The 21092-nt window shown below is 46.0% G+C and overlaps 1 protein-coding gene across 1 annotated transcript in view; it reads right to left on the bottom strand.

Moving 5' to 3' along the window:
* LOC145338876 (voltage-gated potassium channel KCNC1-like) overlaps positions 1-20027 on the bottom strand; it is a 70121-nt gene extending 50094 nt beyond the window's left edge. Inside the window, 2 exon segments of the mRNA XM_080183277.1 lie at positions 19408-19514; positions 19517-20027. Coding sequence (XP_080039403.1) covers positions 19408-19514; positions 19517-20027 — 618 coding nt within the window.
* Between the last annotated feature and the right edge of the window lie 1065 nt (positions 20028-21092).

Here is a 21092-nt window from a genome sequence, read left to right on the forward strand (position 1 = left end):
CACTATACCTTCCTGAAATCGCTGACAATTGCCTTCATTTTGTTGACATTGAGTGAGAAATTACTGTTTGCTGCACCAGTTCATCAGATTCTCTGTCTCATTCCTGTACTCTATCTTGTCCTTGTTTGAGATCTGACCCACTACAGTACAGAAGGGGAATTTGGTCACACAGTCATTGGTGTATAAGGAGTATAGTATGGAGCTGAGGACACAGCCTTGTGGGGCACCGATGTTGAGGATGATCATGGAGAAGGTGTTGTTGCCTATCCTTACTGATTGTGGTCTGTGAGTTAGGAAGTTCAGCATCCAGTCACAGACAGAGGAGCCAAGGCCCAGGCCACAGAGTTTGGAGATGAGTTTCAGAGGAATAATGGTGTTGAAGGCTGAGCTATAGTCAATAAATAGGAATCAGGCATAGGTGTCTTTGTTAGCTAAGCATTCCAGGGATGAGTGCTGGGCCAGGGAAACGGCGTCTGCTGTGGACCTGTTGTGGTGGTAGGTGAACTGTAGTGGATTCACGTGGTCTGGGAGGTTGGAATTGATTCGTGCCGTGACTAACCTTTTGAAGCACTTCATAATGATGAATGTCAGAGCCACTGGACGGTAGTCATTAAGGCACACCTTTCTTTGGTACTGGGATGGTGGTCATCTTCTTGAAGAGATAGGGACCCCAGGTTGGTGTAAGGAGAGGTTAAAGATGTTTGTGAATACCCCCGCTAATTGATCCGCACAGGATCGGAGTGCTCATCTGGGTACCCCATCAGTCACTTTCCATGGTTGACTTTCCCATTGCTGCTCTGCCATCTACAATGGTGACTCCAGATACAGGTTCATCCAGAACGGAGGGCATGCTCTCACGGCCTCTCGCACAAAACAGGCATAGAATGCATTGAGCTCACTGGGGAGACAGGCCTTGGAGCCGGTGATTTTTCGTGCCTTCATCTTGTAGCCTGTTATGTCTTGCAGACCTTGCCATAGTGGGTGGGGGTCTGTGTGACTAGCTTGGTACAGTTCTGTCTTTTGGTATCTCTATGGATCGTATCTAGATTACTTGTATAGCTCAGGATCACCTGACTGGAAAGCCTCAGACCCAGACTTCAGCAAGCAGTGGGAAACAAGTGGATTTACCATCCCACTGCCCAGCCCCCAGCCTGCCAATTTCAGTCTGGATCAGGTCCTTGTGGTTGCAGTGTCCCCAGTGACATTAACAAAGCAGTTTCTCTGTCTTAGACTGAACGGTTTGAGGAAAATCAAATCCAAAATCAAGGGTCAGGAATGATTCAAGACTATTTGCCTAAATAAAATCATTTTTAAATGTCAAATTAGATTTTTCTACTGCAAGTTATTAAACTTATTAATTAGTGTGCACGCTCCTCACAACATATTCTTCAAACACTCGTGACTGTTGAACATTAAGCAAACACACACATACAACTACACGTGTGTGTGCAAATATTCACATGGACACATGCATTCATATATACATCCACATTTCGGCATGCAAACACACACAATGCACATAGACAAACACACACATGCAGGTTCTTCCATACATTTACCGCTAAATTTTTTATTAATGCATGGGACATGGGCATCGCTGGCCAGCCTGTACATATTGTCCAGCAGGTTTCTATTGGGCTTTAACCTGCTGTTGTGAGGCTTCTTACTGTGTTTACCTCAGTCCAACGCTGGCATTTCCACTCCACGGCATTTACTGCCCATTCATCCTTGTCCTTGGCGGGCAGTTGAAAGTCAACCACATTGCTGTGGCTCTGGAGTCACATGTAGGCCAGACCAGGTAAGGTCAGCAGATTTCCTTTCCTACAGGACATTAGTGAACCAGATAGGGTCTTCTGGCAATCGACAATGGTTTCATGGCCATTAGCAGATTCTTAATTCCAAATATTTTTATTGAGTTCAAATTCCATCATCTGCCTTGGTGGGATTTGAACCCGGGTCCCCAGAACATTAGCTGAGTTTCTGGATTAATCATCAAATGATAATACTACAAAGCTACTGCCTCGCCCTAAGTATGTACAGACACATGCATTCACACACACAGGCACACGCACGCACAGACAGACATGTATCTTCTTCTTTGGCAGTCCCTTGGCATCGAACCTAACTCGTTCCATTCAGGTTCAACAGGCTTTGAGGAAGCTGAAAACTGATTGACAGACTCTGCCACATGGATGCTCATCATTTAAGTTTTTCTCTCTAAATCCTTGGCTTTGCTTCAAATATTCTAGAAAATTCTAAGTCCCTAACGTGTGGGAAAATGGGAGTAAATCCCACCGAGTTTTTAGCGTGATTTCCAGAATGAATCTCTGACACTCAGCGTATCACAGAGGGTCTGAGTGAGATTCACTGTGGAAAACTGGGGCCATGGCCTATTCCCACTGGAGAGGCTCGAGCATAACATGAATGGGTCTCTGTGCATACACCAATCTGTCTGAGCAGTAGCCCCACCTCATAGCCAGCCTCCAATCGCTGGCCAGCTCCCCAAAATCCCACATTGCTGGTCTTCTGACTGCCACCCCCTCACCCCTTATCGCTGGCCTCCCGGACCTCTCTGTGCCATAAGAAGATAAAAACTAGGAGCAGCAGTCGGCCATCTTCCCCTCGAGCCTGCTCCGCCACTCAATAAGATCATGGCTGATCTTTTTGTGGACTCAGCTCCACTTACCCGCCCGCTCACCATAACCCTTAATTCCTTTACTGTTCAAAGTTGCACTTATCCTTGCCTTAAAAACATTCAATGAGGGAGCCTCAACTGCTTCACTGGGCAGGAGTTCCACAGATTCACAACCCTTTGTGTGAAGAAGTTCCTCCTCAACTCAGTCCTAAATCTGCTTCCCCTTATTTTGAGGCTATGCTCCCACCGTTCTAGTTTCACCCACCAGTGGAAACAACTTCCCTGCTTCTATCTTATCTATTCCCTTCATAATCTTATACGTTTCTATAAGATCTCCCCTCATTCTTCTGAATTCCAATGAGTATAGCCCCAGTCTACTCAGTCTCTCCTCATAAGCCAACCCTCTCAACTCCAGAATCAACCTAGTGAATCTCCTCTGCACCCTCTCCAGTGCCAGTATATCCTTTCTCAAATAAGGAGACCAAAACTGTACACAGTAACTCCAGGTGTGGCCTCATCAGCACCTTATACAGCTGCAACAGAATCTCGCTGTTTTTAAACTCCATCCCTCTAGCAATGAAGGACAAAATTTCATTTGCCTTCTTAATTACCTGCTGTATCTGCAAACCAACTCCTTGAGATTCCTGCACAAGGACATCCAGATCCCTCTGCACAGCAGCATGCTGCAATTTTTTATCATTTAAATAATAGTCCATTTTGCGGTTATTCCTACCAAAATGTACGACCTCACATTTACCAACATTGTACTCCATCTGCCAGACCCTCGTTCATTCACTTAGACTATCTATATCTATATCGCGGATTTTCAGCATCCTCGGCACACTTTGCTCTTCCACCCATCTTAGTGTCATCTGTGAATTTTGACACACTACACTTGATCCAACTCCAAATCATCTATATAAATTGTAAACAATTGTGATCCCAACACTGATCCCTGAGGCACACCACTAGTCACTGATCACCAACCAGAAAAACACCCATTTGCCCCCACTCTTTGCTTTCTGTTAGTTAACCAATCCTCTATCCATGTTAATACATTACCCATGACACTGCGCACCTTTATCTTACGCAGCAATCTTTGGTGCGGCACCTTGTCAAATGCCTTCTGTCAATCCAGATACACCACATCCACAGGTTCCCCACTGTCCACTGTCCACTGCACATGGAATGTTCTCAAAGAATTTCACCAAATTAGTCAAACATGACCTGCCCTTCATGAACCCATGCTGCGTCTTACCAATGGGACAATTTATATCCAAATGTCTCGTTATTTCTTCCTTGATGAGAGGTTCAAGCATTTTCCCTACTACAGAAGTTAAGCTAACCGACCTATAGTTATCTGCCTTTTGTCTACTTCCTTTTTTTAAACAGTGGTGTCACATTTGCTGTTTTCCAATCTGTGGGAAACACCCCAGAGGCCAGTAAATTTTGGTAAATTATCACCAGTGCATTTGCTATTTCCCCCGCCATCTCTTTTAGTACCTTGGGATTCATTCCATCAGGGCCAGGAGACTTGTTTACCTTTAGCCCCCCCCCCCCATTAACTTGCCCAACACTACCTCTTTCATGATAATGATAGATTCTAGGTTCTCACCTGCCACAGATTTCCTGTCATCAATTTTTGGCATGTTATTTGTGTCTTCCACTGTGAAGACCGACACAAAATACCTGTTCAATGCCTCAGCCATTTTCTCATTTCCAGTTATTACATCCCCCTTCTCATCCTCTAAAGAACCAATGTTTACTTTTGCCACTGTTTTTTGTTTTATATATTTGCAGAACCTTTTGCTATCTGTTTTTATATTCTGAGCTAGTTTACTCTCGTAATCCATCGTACTTTTCTTATAGCTTTTATCGTGGTTTTCTGCTGACCTTTAAAGATTTCCCGATCCTCTAGGTTCGCACTAGTCTTTGCCATTTTGTATGCATTTTCTTTCAATTTGATACCCTCCTTTATTTCCTTCGATATCCATGGCTGATTATCTCTTTTTCTACAGTCCTTCCTTATCACTGGTATATACTTTTGCTGAGCATTGTGAAAGATCACTTTGAAAATCCTCCACTGTTCCTCAATTGTCCCACCATTAAGGTTTTGCTCCCAGTCCACCTTAGCCAACTCCTCCCTCATCCTTTATAGTCTCCTTTGTTTAAGCTCCAGACACTGGGATTGGATTTTACTTTCTCACACTCCATCTGTATTTTAAATTCAACCATACTGTGATCGCTTCTTCTGAGATCCCTAACTGCAAGGTCACTAATTATTCCTGCCTCATTACACAGGACCAGATCTAGGATAGCTTGCTCGCTTGTCAGTTCCATTACATACTATTCAAGGAAGCTATCACGGATACATTCTATGAACTCCTCCTCAAAGCTGCCTTGACTGACCTGGTTTGACCAATTGACATGTAGATTAAAATCCCCCATGATAATTGCTGTACCATTTTTACATGCATCAGTTATTCTTTGTTTATTTCTCACCCCACCGTGATGTTATTATTTGGTGGCCTACAGACTACGCCTATCAGTGACTTTTTCTCCTTACTTTTTCTAATTTCCACCCAAATGGATTCAACCTTTTTTTCCATAGAACCTATATCATCTCTCACTACCTCCCTGATATCATCCTTAAATATCAGAACTACACCACCTCCCTTACCTTCCTGTCGCTCCCTCCGAACAGTCCGATACTCCTGGATATTTAACTCCCAGTTGTGACCATCCTGAAACCGTGTCTTTGAAATAACCACCAAATCATACTCGTTTGCAATGATTTGTGCCGTCAGATTATTTGCCTTGTTCAAATGCTACGAGCATTTAGATAAAATGCCCTTATTCTAGTTTTTGTACCTTCTTTTTGAATTCTAACACTTCCATTAATAACATCTCCTGAGTTCTCCTTCCTTTTAATGTTTTTCCTGATTTTTGATGTATTTGGAACACTCTCCCCACGTTTTGTCCTTGCTCCCTCCTTCTCGGACTCCTTGCATAGGTTCCCAACCCCCCTGGCGTATTAGTTTAAATCCTCCTCAACCGCTCTAGCCAACACTTCCCCTAGGACATCAGTCCCGGGCCTGCCCAGGTGATGTTAGGGAACTTGGGAAAATAAACAGTGATGTCTTGAGGAGTGTACATATTACAGAGGAGGTGATGCTGGAAGACTAAGCGCATCAAAGTACATAAATCCCCAGGACCTGATGAAGTGTAAGCCAGGACATTGTGGGAAGCTAGGGAGGAAATTGCGGGCTCCCTGTCGGAGATACTTGAATCATCGATAGTCACGGTGAGGTGTCTGAAGATTGGAGAGTGGCAAATGTAGTGCCTTTGTTTAAGAAGGGCTGCAGGGAAAAGCCTGGGAACTACAGGCTGGTGAGCCTCACATCTGGAGTGAGTAAGGTATTGGAAGGTATTCTGAGAGACAGGATCTACAGGTATTTAGAGATGCAAGGACTGATTAAAGACAGTCAGCATGGCTTTGAGAGTGGAAAATCACGTCTCACAAATTTGATTGACTTTTTTGAAGGGGTAACCAAGAAGATAGATGAAGGCAGTGCAGTTGACGTTGTCTACATGGACTTTAGCAAGATCTTTCATAAGGTGTCGCATAGTAGGTTGTTGCATAAGATTAAATCTCATGAGACCCAGGGTGAGGTAGCCAATTGGATACAAAATTGGCTCAATGGCAGAAGCCAGAGGGTGGTTGTAGAGTTTTTCAAACTGGAGGTCTGTGACCAGTGGTGTGCCTCAGGGATCAGTGCTGGGTCCACTGTTATTTATCATTTATACGAATGATTTGGATGAGAATTTAGGAGGCATGGTTAGTAAATTTGCAGATTACACCAAGATTGGTGGCATAGTGAACAGTGAAGAAAATTATCTTGGATTGCAATGGGATCTTGATCAATTGGGCCAGTGGGCTGATGAATGGCAGATGGAGTTTAATTTAGATAAATGTGAGCTAATGCATTTTGATAGATTGAACCAGGGCAGGACTCACTCAGATAATGGTAGGGCACTGGGGAGAGTTATAGAACAAAGAGTTAGGGGTACAGGTTCATAGCTCCTTGAAGGTAGAGTCACAGGTGGACAGAGTGGTGAAGAAGGCGTTTGGCATGCTTGGTTTCATCAGTCAGAACATTGAATACAGGAGTTGTACAGCTTGTTGAAGTTATACAAGACATTGGTAAGGCCACACTTGGAATACTGTGTGCAATTCTGGTCACCCTATTATAGAAAAGATATTATTAAACTAGAAAGTGGGCAGAAAAGATTTACTAGGATGCTACTGGGGCTTGATGGCTTGTTATAAGGAAAGGCTGGATAGACTGGGACTTTTTTCTCTGGAGTGTAGGAGGCTTAGGGGCAATCTTATAGAGGTCTATAAAATAATGAGGGGCATAGATAAGGTACATCATCAATGCCTTTTTCCAAAGGTAGGGGGGTCTAAACTTAGAGGGCATAGGTTTAAGGTGAGAGGGGAGAGATACTAAAGGGTCCAGAGGGGCAATTTTTCTTATATAGGGTGGTGAGTGTTTGGAACAAGCTGCCAGAAGTAGTAGTAGAGGCAAAAGACAATTTTGTCTTTTAAAAAGCATTTAGACAGTTATATAGTAAGATAGGTATCGAGGGATATGGGCCAAATATGGGCAATTGAGTCTAGCTCAATGGGCAGCTTGGACAAGTTGGGCCAAAAAACCTGTTTCCAAAATGTAAACCTCTATGACTCTAAGTGATATGTGCCACGGAGAAAGGGGAACCAGTGAATGCACCGTATTTAGATTTTCAAAAGGAACTTGATAAGGTGCCACATCAGAAGTTCTTGTAGGAAATAAAAGCTCATGGTGTCGGGGGTAACATACTGGCATGGATTGAAGATTGGCTCGCTGACAGGAAACAGAGAGGAAGTGTAAATGAACCTTTTTCTGGTTGGCAGGAAGTTAGGATTGATGTGCCACAGGGATCAATGCTGGGACCTAAACATTTTACAACTTATACAAATATCTTGCATGAAGGGACTGAAGGTAGGTTTGCTATGATTTGATAATGACATGAAGATTGATAGGAAAGTCAGTGAAAGTGGCAATGCAGGTGGAGAAGGTAGTCAAGAAGGTGTACGGCATGCTTGCCTTCATTGGCCGGAGCACTGAGTTTAAAAATTGGCAAGTCGTGTTGCAGCTTTATAGAACCTTAGTTAGGCCGCACTTGGAATATAGTGTTCAATTCTGGTCGCCCACACTACCAGAAGGATGTGGAGGCTTTGGAGAGGGTTACAGAAAAGATTTACCAGGATGTTGCCTGGTACGGAGGGCATTAGCTATGAGGAGAGGTTGGAGAAACTTGGTTTGTTCTCACTGGAGCAGAGGTTGAGGGGAGACCTGATAGAAATCTACAAGATTACGAGAGGCATGGACAGAGTGGATAGTCAGAAGCTTTTTCCCAGGATGGAAGAGTCAATGACTAGGGGGCACAGGTTTAAGGTGTGAGGGGCAAGGTTTAAAAGAGATGTACGAGGCAGATTTTATACAGAGAGGGTGGTGGGTGCCTGGAACGTGTTGTTGGGGGAGGTAATGAAAGTGGATACGGTAGTGGCTTTTAAGGGGTGTCTTGACAAATACATGAATAGAATGGGAATAGAGGGATATGGTCCCCCAAAGGGTAGGGGGTTTTAGTTAAGTCGGACAGCATGGCCGGTGCAGGCTTGGAGGGCCAAAGGGCCAGTTCCTGTGCTGTAATTTTCTTTGTTCCTTGTTCTGAAGGGGACATAAGGAAGCTACAAAGGGATATAGACAGTTTAAGTGAGTGGGCAAAAATCTGGAAACGGAGAACAATGTGGGCAAATGTGAAACTGTCCATTTTGACTAGAAGAATAAAGAAGCTTCTTATCCAAATGAGAGGTTGGGGAGAGATTTTCTGAACCCCCCCCCCCACCCATCACAGTGCATTTTCCAGCGGCAGGTCCCTTGTGTTCCACCATAAGTAATGGGATTTCCCATTGAATGTACTCCTTGCTTCCGGGAAACCTGTGGCAGGGGCAAGCCAGCTGCGGGACTGGAAGGTCCCACCGGCATGAACAGCTGGAAGATTTTGCCTCTGAGGTGCAGAGGGACCTGGGTGACCTAGTGCATGAATCACAAAAAGCTAGCATACAGGTGCAGCAAGTAATTAGGAGAATGCTTTCTAGACTAATACCTGGAATGGTTGCATTATCTAATGAGGAAAAGTCGGACAGGCTAGACTTGTATCCACTGGGGGGAACTTGATTAAAAGATATAAGATGCTGAGGGGTGTTGACAAAGAACAAACAACAACACAGCACGGGCAACAGGCCCTGCGGCCCAACGAGCCCGCGCCACCATCTTAACAACGTGCTTTTCCTCCTCCACCCTTGACCCATGTCTATGCTTATGGTACCCCCATTGGAAACCAGATTAAGGGGAGAATAATTTAGGGACAATTTGTTACCCCGATCAGCCTAAGAGCACATCTTTGGGGTGTGGGAGGAAACCCACGCAACCACAGGGAGAATGCACAAACTCCCACAGATACTGGCCCAAATCCATGTATCTGCACAGCTAACAGTGATAGTCACTGAGCTGTCGTGGTGCCCATCTGCTGGTCCAGTTTTAAGCATACACAAATGACGCGAAGTACTAGGCTACTCTTGAAACAACCAAGAGCAGCCCACGCACGACCCACCGCGTGTATGCCCTTTGTTAGACAACAAGATGGAACGACGCACCTGTGGAGTGAAAGAGAAAACAGGGTGGATGTGGAGAGGATGTTTCCTCTTATTGGAGAATCTAGAACCAGGAGCACTGTTTAAACAGAGATGAGGAGAATGTTTATCTCTCAGTGGGTGGCAAGTCTCTGGAACTCTCTTCCCCAAAAGGCAGTGGAAGCAGAGAGTCTTTGAAGATTTTTAAGGCAGAGTGAGGTAGATGCTTGATTTTCAAGGGGGGGTGGGGGGGAGAAACGGTGAAAGATTGTTGGGAGTGGGCAGGAATGTGGGGCTGAGGTTACAATCAGATCAGTGCTGATTTTATTGAATAGCAGAGCAGGATAGAGGGGCCGAGTGGCCTCTATTGGTATGAACCAGGGGAGTTGGGAGCCAGCAGGATTTGAGTTCTGTTAATTGCTGGATGTTGAGATCCAATTAGTAAATTGTTTATTTCAGATCAGCACAACAAGCAGAGCAGTGAGGTGCCTCTCCCTGGTGAACACAACCACAACCACATTGTCACATGCTGCTTTGTTTATCCCATAGAGCAGCCTGAAAATAGGGTCACTTTGTGAAGACAATGGGTGGGGGTGGGGGGAGAGCCTGCTGGACCCCTGACCACTTCCCCTCTCTAACTCATGGTTGCAGTGGCCAGTCAGCAGCCTGCTGGAATGCCCTATGACCCTGCTGTTTACTGAAAGATTAAGCTCACTCAGGAGGTGAAATACTTTTCAAAGTTGCTAAATGTGCCACTGGGAACCAAATAATCCCATACCAGTAGGAATGTGTATTATGTTTAATATCTGCTGGATTACCTTATATTATTATTGTTTGGAACAATTTGTACAGTGAAATCTGCAGCAGTTGTATCACAGGAGCAGAATCCGATGACATAATGAACCATTCTGACCAGCTTTCCATCCTTATCCAGAGCCTTTGTACTAAAGGAATAGAATATAAAAATGGTGAAGTGTTGCTGCTACTGTGCAAAGCATTAATGAGATCACATTTAGAATACTGTGCACAGTTTTGGTCTCCTTACTGGAGGAGGGATGTAGCTACTTTGGAGACGGCTCAGAGGAGGTTCACTAGATTGATTCCAGAAATGAGAGGTTCGTCTTGCGAAGAGGGATTGGGCAGTTTAGGCTGATACATCCTGGGGAATGAGAAAACCTAATTGAGGTGCACAAGATGACAAAGAGAACTGAGAAAGTAGTTGTGGACAGGATGTTTCCTCTCGTGGGGCAATCTAGAACAAGAGGCCAGAGTTAGGAATAGAATCCCTACAGTGCAGAAGGAGGCCCTTCAGTCCACTGAGTCTTCACTAACCACAGTCCCACCCTGAACCTATTCCTGTAACCCCACATATTTACCCTGTTAACGCCCCTGACACTAGATTCAAATTATGGGGTAGCAGATTTAAAACAGACGAGGAGAGATTACTTCTCTCAGAAGGTTGTGAATCTGTGGAATTCATTCCCCCAGGGTGATTGATGCTGGGACATTGAGTAAATTTAAAGCAGAGACAGACAGAGTTTTAGTTAGTAATGGGTTTGAAGGGTCATGGTGAACAGGCCAGAAAGGGGAGTGAGGCTGAGATGAGATCAGCTGTGATAGTATTGAATGGCAGGGCAGGCCTGAGGGGCTGATTGGCCTAAATTGAATTGTAGCTCCTAGTTCCTATGATGTTTATGATCTTGATGAAGGGAACATCTTGCACATATTTTCCAATATGACTCAGTGCTGTCAACAATAATACATCACTTCCCCAATCACTATTTGTGAGTAGGCATCCCTCAAAATGATGCTGCAATGACCATTTTTCTTCATCTTATCTCATTTACAGATCTTTCTCACGCAAGTCTCACCAGACTTTAAAAACCCTTCCCAGCCCTACATATCTGGTAGATACTGAATGGCTTTCAGTTTTCATGTTCTCCACATTTCCCTCCTCCTAAAGTGTCCTCCAGTCTATCATTTCGAATTCTTTCATTGGATGTAGGCATTACAGACCAGCTTGTCATTTGTTGCCCATTCCTAGTCGCCCTGGAGAAGGTCGTGGTGAGCTCCCTTCCTGAACCGCTGCAAGTCACTGAGGTGTAGGTACACCCACAGTGCTGTTAGGGAGGGTGTTCCAGGATTTTGGTCCAGTGACAGTCAAGGGATGGCTACCACCTCTCCACCTGCTTGCAAATGTCTTCCTCTTTGACTATGAATCTGGTCCTCCTGCCTCAAGCTCCTCTGCATGTGATCTGTGTCCATCTTTTAGAAACCTCATCTTATTTTGCCTCAATGAGGTGCTTGTCCTGTTAGCCGTAGGTACAATAAGAGACCCTTCTGTACAGGCTCATAGAATCCTTAATAAAACAGCTGCCAATATTTCCTTGTCTAATGACAAACAAAAAGTGTCAACATATGGTCATACAGCACAGAAAGAGGCCCTTTAGCCCATTGTGACCGTGCTGACCATTAACTAACATCTATTTTAATCTCATTTTCCAGCTCCTGGCCTCAAGCCTTGTGCCCAATGGGTTTTCACACACTCATCTCAATGCTTCTTAAATGTTGAGGATTCCCACCTCTACCCTCTTTCAAGCAGCGAATTCCAGGTCCCCACTGCCTTCTGGGTGAGACCATTTTTCTCAAATGCCCACCTAATTTCCTTTCTGCTCCTCACCGAAATCTCTGCCCTTTGTTATTGACCCCTCTACCGTGGGAGCAGCTCCTTCCTATCCAGATGTCCCTCATAATTTTGTACACCTCGATCAGGTCCGCACTCAGTCTTTTCTGCTCTAAGGAAAACAACCCCAGCCTAACCAGCTTCTCTTCAAACCCTCTCCTCCAGCCCAGATCACCTCCTGGTGTATCTCCTCTCCTAAAATGTGATTGGCGATCAGTGACTAGTGGAGTGCCTCAGGGATCAGCGTTGGGACCGCAGTTGTTTACAATTTACATAGATGATTTGGAGTTGGGGACCAAGTGTAGTGTGTCAAAATTCACAGTTGGCACTAAGATGAGTGGCAGGGCAAAGTGTGCAGAGGATGCTGAAAGTGTGCAAAGAGATATAGATAGTCTAAGTGAGTGGGAGAGGATTTGGCAAATGGAGTACAATGTTGGTAAATGAGAGGTCATCCATTTTGGTAGGAATAAAAGCAAAACTGACTATTATTTAAATGGTGGTAAAAATTGCAGCATGCTGCTGTGCAGAGGGACCTGGGTGTCCTTGTGCAGGAATCTCAAGCAGGTGGTTTGCAGGTGCAGCAGGTAATTGAGGAGGCAAAATGGAATTTTTCCCTCATCACTAGAAGGATGGAGTCTAAAAACAGCGAGATTCTGTTACAGCTGTATAAGGTGCTGGTGATGCCACACCTGGAGTACTGTGTACAGTCTTTGTTTCCTTACTTGGGAAACAATATACTGGCACTGGAGGAGGTACAGAGGAGATTCACAAGATTAATTCTGGAGTTGAGAGAGTTGGCTTATGAGGCAGGATTGAGTAATTGGGGCTAACTCATTGAAATTCAGAAGAATGAGGGGGGATCTTATAGAAACATATAAGATAGAAGCAGGTGAAACTAGAACTAGGGGGCATGGCCTCAAAATAAGGGGAAGCAGATTTAGGACTGAGTTGAGGAGGAACTTCTTCACACAAAGGGTTGTGAAACTGTGGAATTCCCTGCCCAGTGAAGCAGCTGAAGCTACCTCATTGAATGTTTTTAAGGCAAGGATAGATAATTTTTTAAACAGTAAAGAAATTTTATGTTGAGTGAGTAGGTAAATGGAGCTGAGTCCATGAAATGATCAGCCATAATCTCATTGAATGGTGGAGCAAGCTGGAAGGGCCAGAAGATCTACTCCTGCTCCTAGTTTTTACGTTCTTGTGATGACCAGGATTGCACACGGTACTTCAGCTGTGGCTGATATTTTACACAGCTCCATCATAATCTCTCTGCTCTCATTTATAATCTATATCAATGACTTGGATACAGGGATAGAAGGTTCTATAACCAAATTTGCAGATGACACAAAACTAGGCAGGACAGTAAGTTGCAATGAGGAAATAAGAACCTTACAAATGGATATAGATAGGTTTGGAGAATGGGTCAAAATGTGGCAGATGAAGTTTAATGTGGATAAGTATCAGCTCATGCATTTTGGTTGGAAAAATAGGAAAGCAAATTATCTAAATGGGGAGAGACTTCGGGGTGCTCCGGTGCAGAGGGATCTCGTTCATGAGTCACAGAAAACTAGCATGCAGATACAGCAGATAATAAAGAAAGTGAATAGAATGTTGGCATTTATAGCTGAAGGAATAGGATATAGAGGTAAGGAAGTACTGTTGCAACTACACAAGGCAGTGGTGAGGCCACAGCTGGAGTATTCTGCAGAGTTTTGGTCTCTGCATTTAAGGAAAGATGCAGTGGTATTGGAGGCAGTTCAGAGGAGGTTCACTAGATTGATTCCAGAGAAGAGGCGTTTATCGTATGAAGAGAAATCAAACAGTTCAGGCCGATACTCTCTGGAATTTAGAAGAATGAGGTGAGATCAAATTGAGGTATACAAGATGATCAAAGGTACGGATAAAGTAGACGTGGAGTGAATGTTTCTGCTGGTGAGGCATTCTAGGGTGAGAGGTCATAGTCTTAGGATAAGGGGCAGCAAATTTAAAACAGAGCTGAGGAGAAACTACTTCTCCCAAAGGGTTGTGAGTCTGTGGAATTCACTACGCTAAAGTACGGTGGATGCTGGGACAGAGTAAATTTAAGAGGAGTTAGATAGATTTTTAATTGGTAATGGGCTGAAGGGTTATGAGAAGGCAGAAAAATAGGGATGAGGAGCATATAGAGGTTTACAGCATGTCAGCCATGATTGAGTGACGGAGCAGACTTGTTGGGCCAAATGGCCTGATGCTCTCCTATATTTTATGAAGTCACACTCTATGCCTCAGCTAATAAAGGCAAGTGTCCCATATGCCTTCTTAACCAACTTATCAACCTGTCCTAAGATGAAAACCTTCTTGTATCTGCCGATCCTGCTACATGCAAGGATCTTTGGACATGAACCCGAGGTCCCCCTGGTGCTCTGTACTTCCTGGTATCTTACTGTTCATTCTGTACTCCCTTTGCCCAAAATGCATCACCTCACACTTTTCAGGGTTAAATTCCATTTGCCACTGCTCTATCCATCGACCAGTCTGTCTATATCATCCTGTAATCTAATGTTTTCCTCCTCACTATTTATCACACCACCAATTTGCATGTCAATTGTGAACTTACTGGTCATACCCCCACATTCACATCTGGATCATTAATGTACATGATGTGGAGATGCCGGCGTTGGACTGGGGTAAACACAGTAAGAAGTCTGACAACACCAGGTTTAAGTCCAAGGGTTCTGGCCTCAGAACTCTTCATTCACCTGACGAAGAGGGGCACCTCGAAAGCTTGAGAGTTTACTATCAAATAAATCGGTTGGACTTAAACCTGGTGTTGTCAGACTTCTTACTGTCATTAATGTACACCACACACAGTAAGAGACCCAGCACCGATCCCTGCCGAACACCATCTGCATTCACGGACACAGTGAACTGACCACTTGTGATGTCACAGCTGCTCTCAAAGCAAAGCACGTTCAAAATACAGAGAATTTTCAAAATCAGACTGAACATTTCTTTCATTATATTTTCACCTCTTCAATAATCAATTTCAAACTAAATCTTAATTAAAAACATGTCTGGTGAACATGTGTTCATGTCTCAAAGTAGAATTATTATTGGACAGCTTTGTACCATTGTTAATGTTCTCTGGGTCAGTTAATGTTTCACCATTTTATCCTCAGGCTCAATGATGTCTGGTCATCTTCACAGACAGAGGTTATGATGAAGCTTTGAGGAACGAGGGAGACTGCTCCCAGCAAACAGCTGCACAGATTTACAATTTTGTTCCTATCTCCATTTACATCCCAATATTAAAGAGTTTATGTTTATATCAGTATGCTAATGTGTGCACTTTTGTATCGATATCATGACTGGATGTCTGTGTTTATGTCTGTCTGTAAGACCATAATTGACTCACCGGACGAAGGAGTGACACTCTGAAAGCTCGTGCTACCAAATAAACCTGTTGCACTTTAACCTGGTGTTCTGAGACTTTTACTATAAGACCATAAGACATGAGTGGAATTAGGCCACTCAGCCCATCAAGTCTGTTCCACCATTCAAAGATGGCTGATATTTTTCTCATCCCCATTCTCCTGCCTTTTCTCCATAACCCCTGATCCTCTTATCTAGAACCTATCTATCTCTGTCGTAAAGACAGACAATGACCTGGCCTCCACAGCCTTCTGCGGCAAAGAGTTCCACAGATTCACCACACTCTGGCTGAAGGAATTCCTCCTCATCTCTGTTTTAAAGGATCGTTCCTTTAGCCTGCGGTTGTGCCCACTGGTTCTTGTTTTTCCTACTAGTGGTAACCTCCTCTCCACATCCACTCGATCCAGACATCGCAGTTTCCTGTAAGTTTCAATAAGATCTCCCCTCATCCTTCTAAACGCCAAGAGTCCTCAACCGTTCCTCATACGACAAGCTCTTCATTCCAGGGATCATTCTTATGAACCTCCTCTGGATCCTTTCCAAGGCCAGCACATACTTCCTTCGATACGGTTCGGCACAGGCAAGAAGGGCCAAAAGGCCTATTTCTGAGCTGTAATTTTCTATGGTTCTATACGGGGCCCCAAACTCTCTCAATACTCCAAATGGGGTCTGACCAGATCCTTATAGAGCCTCAGAAATACATCCCTGCTTTTGTATTCTAGCCCTCCTGACATGAAAGCTAATACTGCGTATGCCTTCCTAACTGCCAACTGAACAGAATCTTGAACACGGACTCCCGTGTCCCTTTGTGTTTGATTTCCTGAGCATTTTCCCCATTTAGAAAATAGTCTGTGCCTCCATTCCTCCTTCCAAAGTGCATAACCTCACATTTTTCCACATTGTATTCCATTTGCCACTTCTTTGTCCACTCTCCAAACCTGTCCAAGTCCTTCTGCAGCCTCCCTGCTTCCTCAGTACTACCTGTCCCTCTACATATCTTTGTTTCATCTGCAAACTTAGCAATAGTGCCTCCAGTTCCTTCCTCCAACTCATTCATGCATATTGTGAGAAGTTGTGGTTCCAATACTGATCCCTGAAGCACACCACCAGTCACTGACTGCCATCTTGAAAAAGACCCCTTTATCCCCACTCTCTGCCTTCTGCCAGTCAACCAATCCTCTATCCATGCCAGGAACTTATATCCACGTGTCTATGTTTGTGAATGGCTATGTGTGTGTGTCTGTTTGTGGCTATGTCTGTGCTGATGTCAATCTGTGACACTTTTTGTATGTCTGCATGGGTGTGTGTGTCTGTTTGGGTGTGTGTGTGTGTGTGTGTCTGTCTCAATGTCTTAACATAGAACATAGAACATTACAGTGCAGAACAGGCCCTTCGGCCCACGACGTTGCGCCGACCAGTTAAAAAGCAATGACCCTCTAACCTAAACCAATCCCTTTCCATCCATAAACCTATCCACGGATCTCTTAAACGCCCCCAAACTAGGCGCATTTACAACCGCAGCAGGCAGGGCATTCCAATCCCTCACCACCCTCTGGGTAAAGAACCTACCCCTGACATCCGTCCTATAACTACCCCCCCCTTAATTTAAAGCTATGCCCCCTCGTGCTAGCTTTCTCCATCCGAGGAAAAAGGCTATCACTGTCCACCCTATCTAAACCTCTAATCATCTTATATGTTTCAATAAGGTCCCCTCTTAGCCGCCTTCTTTCTAATGAAAACAACCTCAAATCCCTCAGTCTCTCCTCATAGGACCTCCCCTCCATACCAGGCAACATCCTGGTAAACCTCCTCTGCATCCTCTCCAAAGCCTCCACATCCTTCCTATAACGTGGGGACCAGAACTGCACACAATACTCCAACTGCGGCCGCACCAGAGTTTTGTACAGTTGCAACATGACGCTGCGGCTCCTAAATTCAATCCCCCTACCAATAACCGCCAAGACACCGTATGCCTTCCTAACAACCCTATCTACTTGATTCCCAACTTTCAGGGATCTATGTACACATACACCTAGATCCCTCTGCTCATCCACACTATTCAGAGTCCTCCCGTTAGCCCTATACTCTACACATCTGTTATTCCTGCCAAAGTGAATTACCTCACACTTCTCCGCATTAAACTCCATCCGCCACCTCTCGGCCCAGCTCTGCAACTTGTCCAAGTCTCCCTGTAAACTATGACACCCTTCCTCACTATCTACCACACCTCCGACTTTGGTGTCATCAGCAAATTTACTAATCCACCCACCTATACCCTCATCCAGATCATTTATAAAAATTACAAACAGCAGTGGCCCCAAAACAGATCCCTGAGGCACACCACTTGTAACTGAACTCCATGACGAATACTTACCATCAACCACCACCCTCTGTCTCCTATCAGCTAGCCAATTCCTGATCCAATTACCTAAATCACCCTCAATCCCATACATCTGCATTTTCTGCACAAGCCTTCCATGGTGAACCTTATCAAACGATGTCTTGGTAGATATCTGCCTATGTCTCTGTGTGCGTATGTCTGGACATGTCTGTCTGGATGTGGGTGCCTGTCTGTGTCTCTGTGTATATGCCTAGGTGTCTGTTTGTGCCTTACAAGTAGGGTTACATTAACTCTGCAATGAAGTCACTGTGAAAATCCCCTAGTCACCCCACTCCGGTACCTGTTTGGGTATAGTGAGGGAGAATTTATCATGGCCAATGCACCTAACCTGAACATCTTTGGAGTGTAGGAGGAAACCGGGGAGAACGTGCAAACTCCACACAGACAGTGACCCATGCCGGGAATCAAACCCGAGTCCCTGGCGCTGTGATGCAACAGTGCTAACCACCATGCCACCTCGTGTGTCTGTCTGGGTGTACGTCTGTGTCTGCCCGGATGGGTGTCTGTGTCTATGTCTAGGAGGGTCTGTGTGTTGATCTTGCTCACGACTCCCTTCTAAACCATAGATACCAAACCGATGGATAAATCTTCTGAACAGTGGGATTGTAGTTTAAAAACTCAAGGTAATACTAAACAACTGGCAGAACTCCCTGGCTCTGATATGGAATGGCTGTGTATTTATTCAGTATCCAAGTCTCTGATCTTCCCAGACTGCAGCTAAGATTCAATAGTTATCAGCCTTTAATTTTAAATATATTTCAGATAGTCCTTGCTTCAGGCCAGAGCTGCACAGAACATTTGTTGATTCAACAGGCATCTGAATCCACAAAGCCTGACTTTCTATACATTAGTTGGATCTATTTCAATATAAAGATGGTTTTGGTTTGACCATAAGCTTGATTATTTCCAAGCTATTGCTGTAATAATAAAAGTGGGGTTGGAGCGGATTCCGGTGGGGGTGGGGGAGAATGGGGTGGATTCCGGTGCGGTGGGGTGGAGGGGGAATGGGGAGGATTCCGGTGGGGTGGGACGGATTCATGGGTGGGATGGGGGGGGGGGGGGGGGGGAAATGGGACGGATTCCTGGGTGGGTGGGGGGAGAGAATGGGATGGATTCCTGGGTTGGGGGGGGGGGGGGGGGGGGGGGAGAGAAATGGGACGGATTCCTGGGTGGGTGGGGGGGGGGGCGAATGGGACGGATTCCTGGGTGGGGGGGGGGAAGAAATGGGACGGATTCCTGGGTGGGTGGGTGGGTGGGTGGGGGTGGGGGGGGGGGGGAAATGGGGTGGATTCCGGGGGGGGGGGGGGGGGCGGGGGGAGGAAATGGGATGGATTCCTGGAGGGGGGGATTCTGGGGAGCTGGGGGAGATTCGGGGGGGGGGGGGGGGGGGGGGGAGAGATTCGGGGGGGGGGGGGGGAGATTCGGGGGGGGGGAATTCTTGAGGTGGGAATGGAGGGGGGATTCCCATGGGGGGGGGGGGGATATGGTGGTCTGTTTACCCGGAATTCTCAGGGAAATGGGCTGTTTAACCCTGTCCTTACCCTTGCTGCCCGGGAGGAGTAGGGATCCTCGAAAAGTGCCCAGATTCTGGGTCGCCACTTCCTCCAGTAGTTGGCAGGAGCCGCGGGCTGGGTGAGTGTGCCCGGGGGACAGGGCTCTGGCTGGGCTCGGTTTCCAGCCCCGGTTCCCCCTCTCCCGGCTCCGGGGGCTGGAAGGTCTCCAGCGCCTCCTCCGCCTCTCGGTGCTGCCGGTAAGACACCCAGCAACAGGGCTCCACATCGCTCTCATCCAGCCCCCAGAAAGCTAACTCTTCCTCGAACAGGGGTCCGCACACATCAGCCGGGCAGTGCAGCTTCCCCGTGCGGTAATAGTTCAGCACATAGGCGAAGATACCGGGGTGCCGGTCAAAGAAGAGGCTCCGGGAGGAGTCCGGGCTCTGCCCGCTGCCCCGGGCTCCCGGCTCGGTCAGGGCAGCCAGCCGGGTCCCTGGCAGGGTCTGCAGGGTGCTCCGGTAAGTCTCATGCCTGGTGCCACCCACATTAATGGTGATTCTCTCGCTCTCCTCTCCTTTGGCCATCTCCGCTTGCAGACATGGTTTAGACGGAGCTTTATTCCCAGACTTTCGTCCTCGGTAAGATGAAACACACACCGAGTTTATCATGCGGAGCTCCGGCTTCACTCTCCCCCGGGAGGAGCCGCTTCTAATCCCCTTCTTCACTCCTGCGATTTGTAAAAACCGGATCCAGTTAGCGGTGAGACAGGGAGAGAGCAAACAGGTGAGGCAGAGAGAGTGGGAACCGCCCCCAGACAGAGGCCAGGCACCCAGACAGAGGCCAGACACCCAGAGTCCCGACTGGACCCAGACCCCAGACTCCACCCCGTCTGAGACAGACCGTAGAGTGAACAGCGCCAGACTAATCCCAGACTTCACCGTGTGTGGGACAGATCCAGAGCAGACCGTGTCTGAGCTCCCAGACTGTATCAAGCCCAGCTCCTGTCTGGCTACCTGTTGATTCAGTCTCTGTAAATTCAGAAACAGTTTCTTCCTGAGGCAACAGTTTGGTCCCAGTCTCAGAGACACAGATTGAGCAATTTTCCATCCGTTTGGTTCTGCTAACTGTTTTGCTACTTCAGTGAGGATTAGGGATGGACTCGGAATATTAACCTGTCTCTGTGTTAACAACTCCAATTGTTTGATTTATAGAAATGGCAGCAAGTTCACTCATTGACAAGATCAGGAGAAGGGAAAGTCTCCCAGTGGGGTCCCCTTGGTCAATGTGATGATTGATTGGTGATTGTTATTGATTATTGGCTGATTCGCTCCAGTCACAAGTGGGAATATTTGGGTTCTTGCCTCTCCCTGGTCTGGATATTAACACCAATAAACACCGTGGTCAGCCATTCGATTGGGTGGAACAGAATCTGATCTCACGGCCTGAGGGAAAGCTCCAGATCTCGGGGCAAGGGGTGGGATCGAGGGATCTGTCTCTAAAGTGGCGATAGAAATGGGGGAGTGAAATTCTCCCCAAAAAATCCTAAGTGTCGAATTTGCAGGAAAACTGGAGTAATTCAGGCTGTTTTTTTCAGTGGGAGTTCAGACTAGAATCTCCCACACTCTGTGCACTGCAGAGGCTCCAGTGTGAATATCGTTAGATTACACAAGATGGGACCTATTCCTGGCCAGGGATCTGAAACTGACAGCTCCCGATCACTGGCCAGCCGGCCA

Source organism: Carcharhinus amblyrhynchos, unplaced genomic scaffold, assembly GCF_965287045.1.
Source record: "Carcharhinus amblyrhynchos unplaced genomic scaffold, sCarAmb.v2.hapA chromosome_208, whole genome shotgun sequence".
In the NCBI taxonomy this organism is placed as follows: Eukaryota; Metazoa; Chordata; class Chondrichthyes; order Carcharhiniformes; family Carcharhinidae; genus Carcharhinus; species Carcharhinus amblyrhynchos.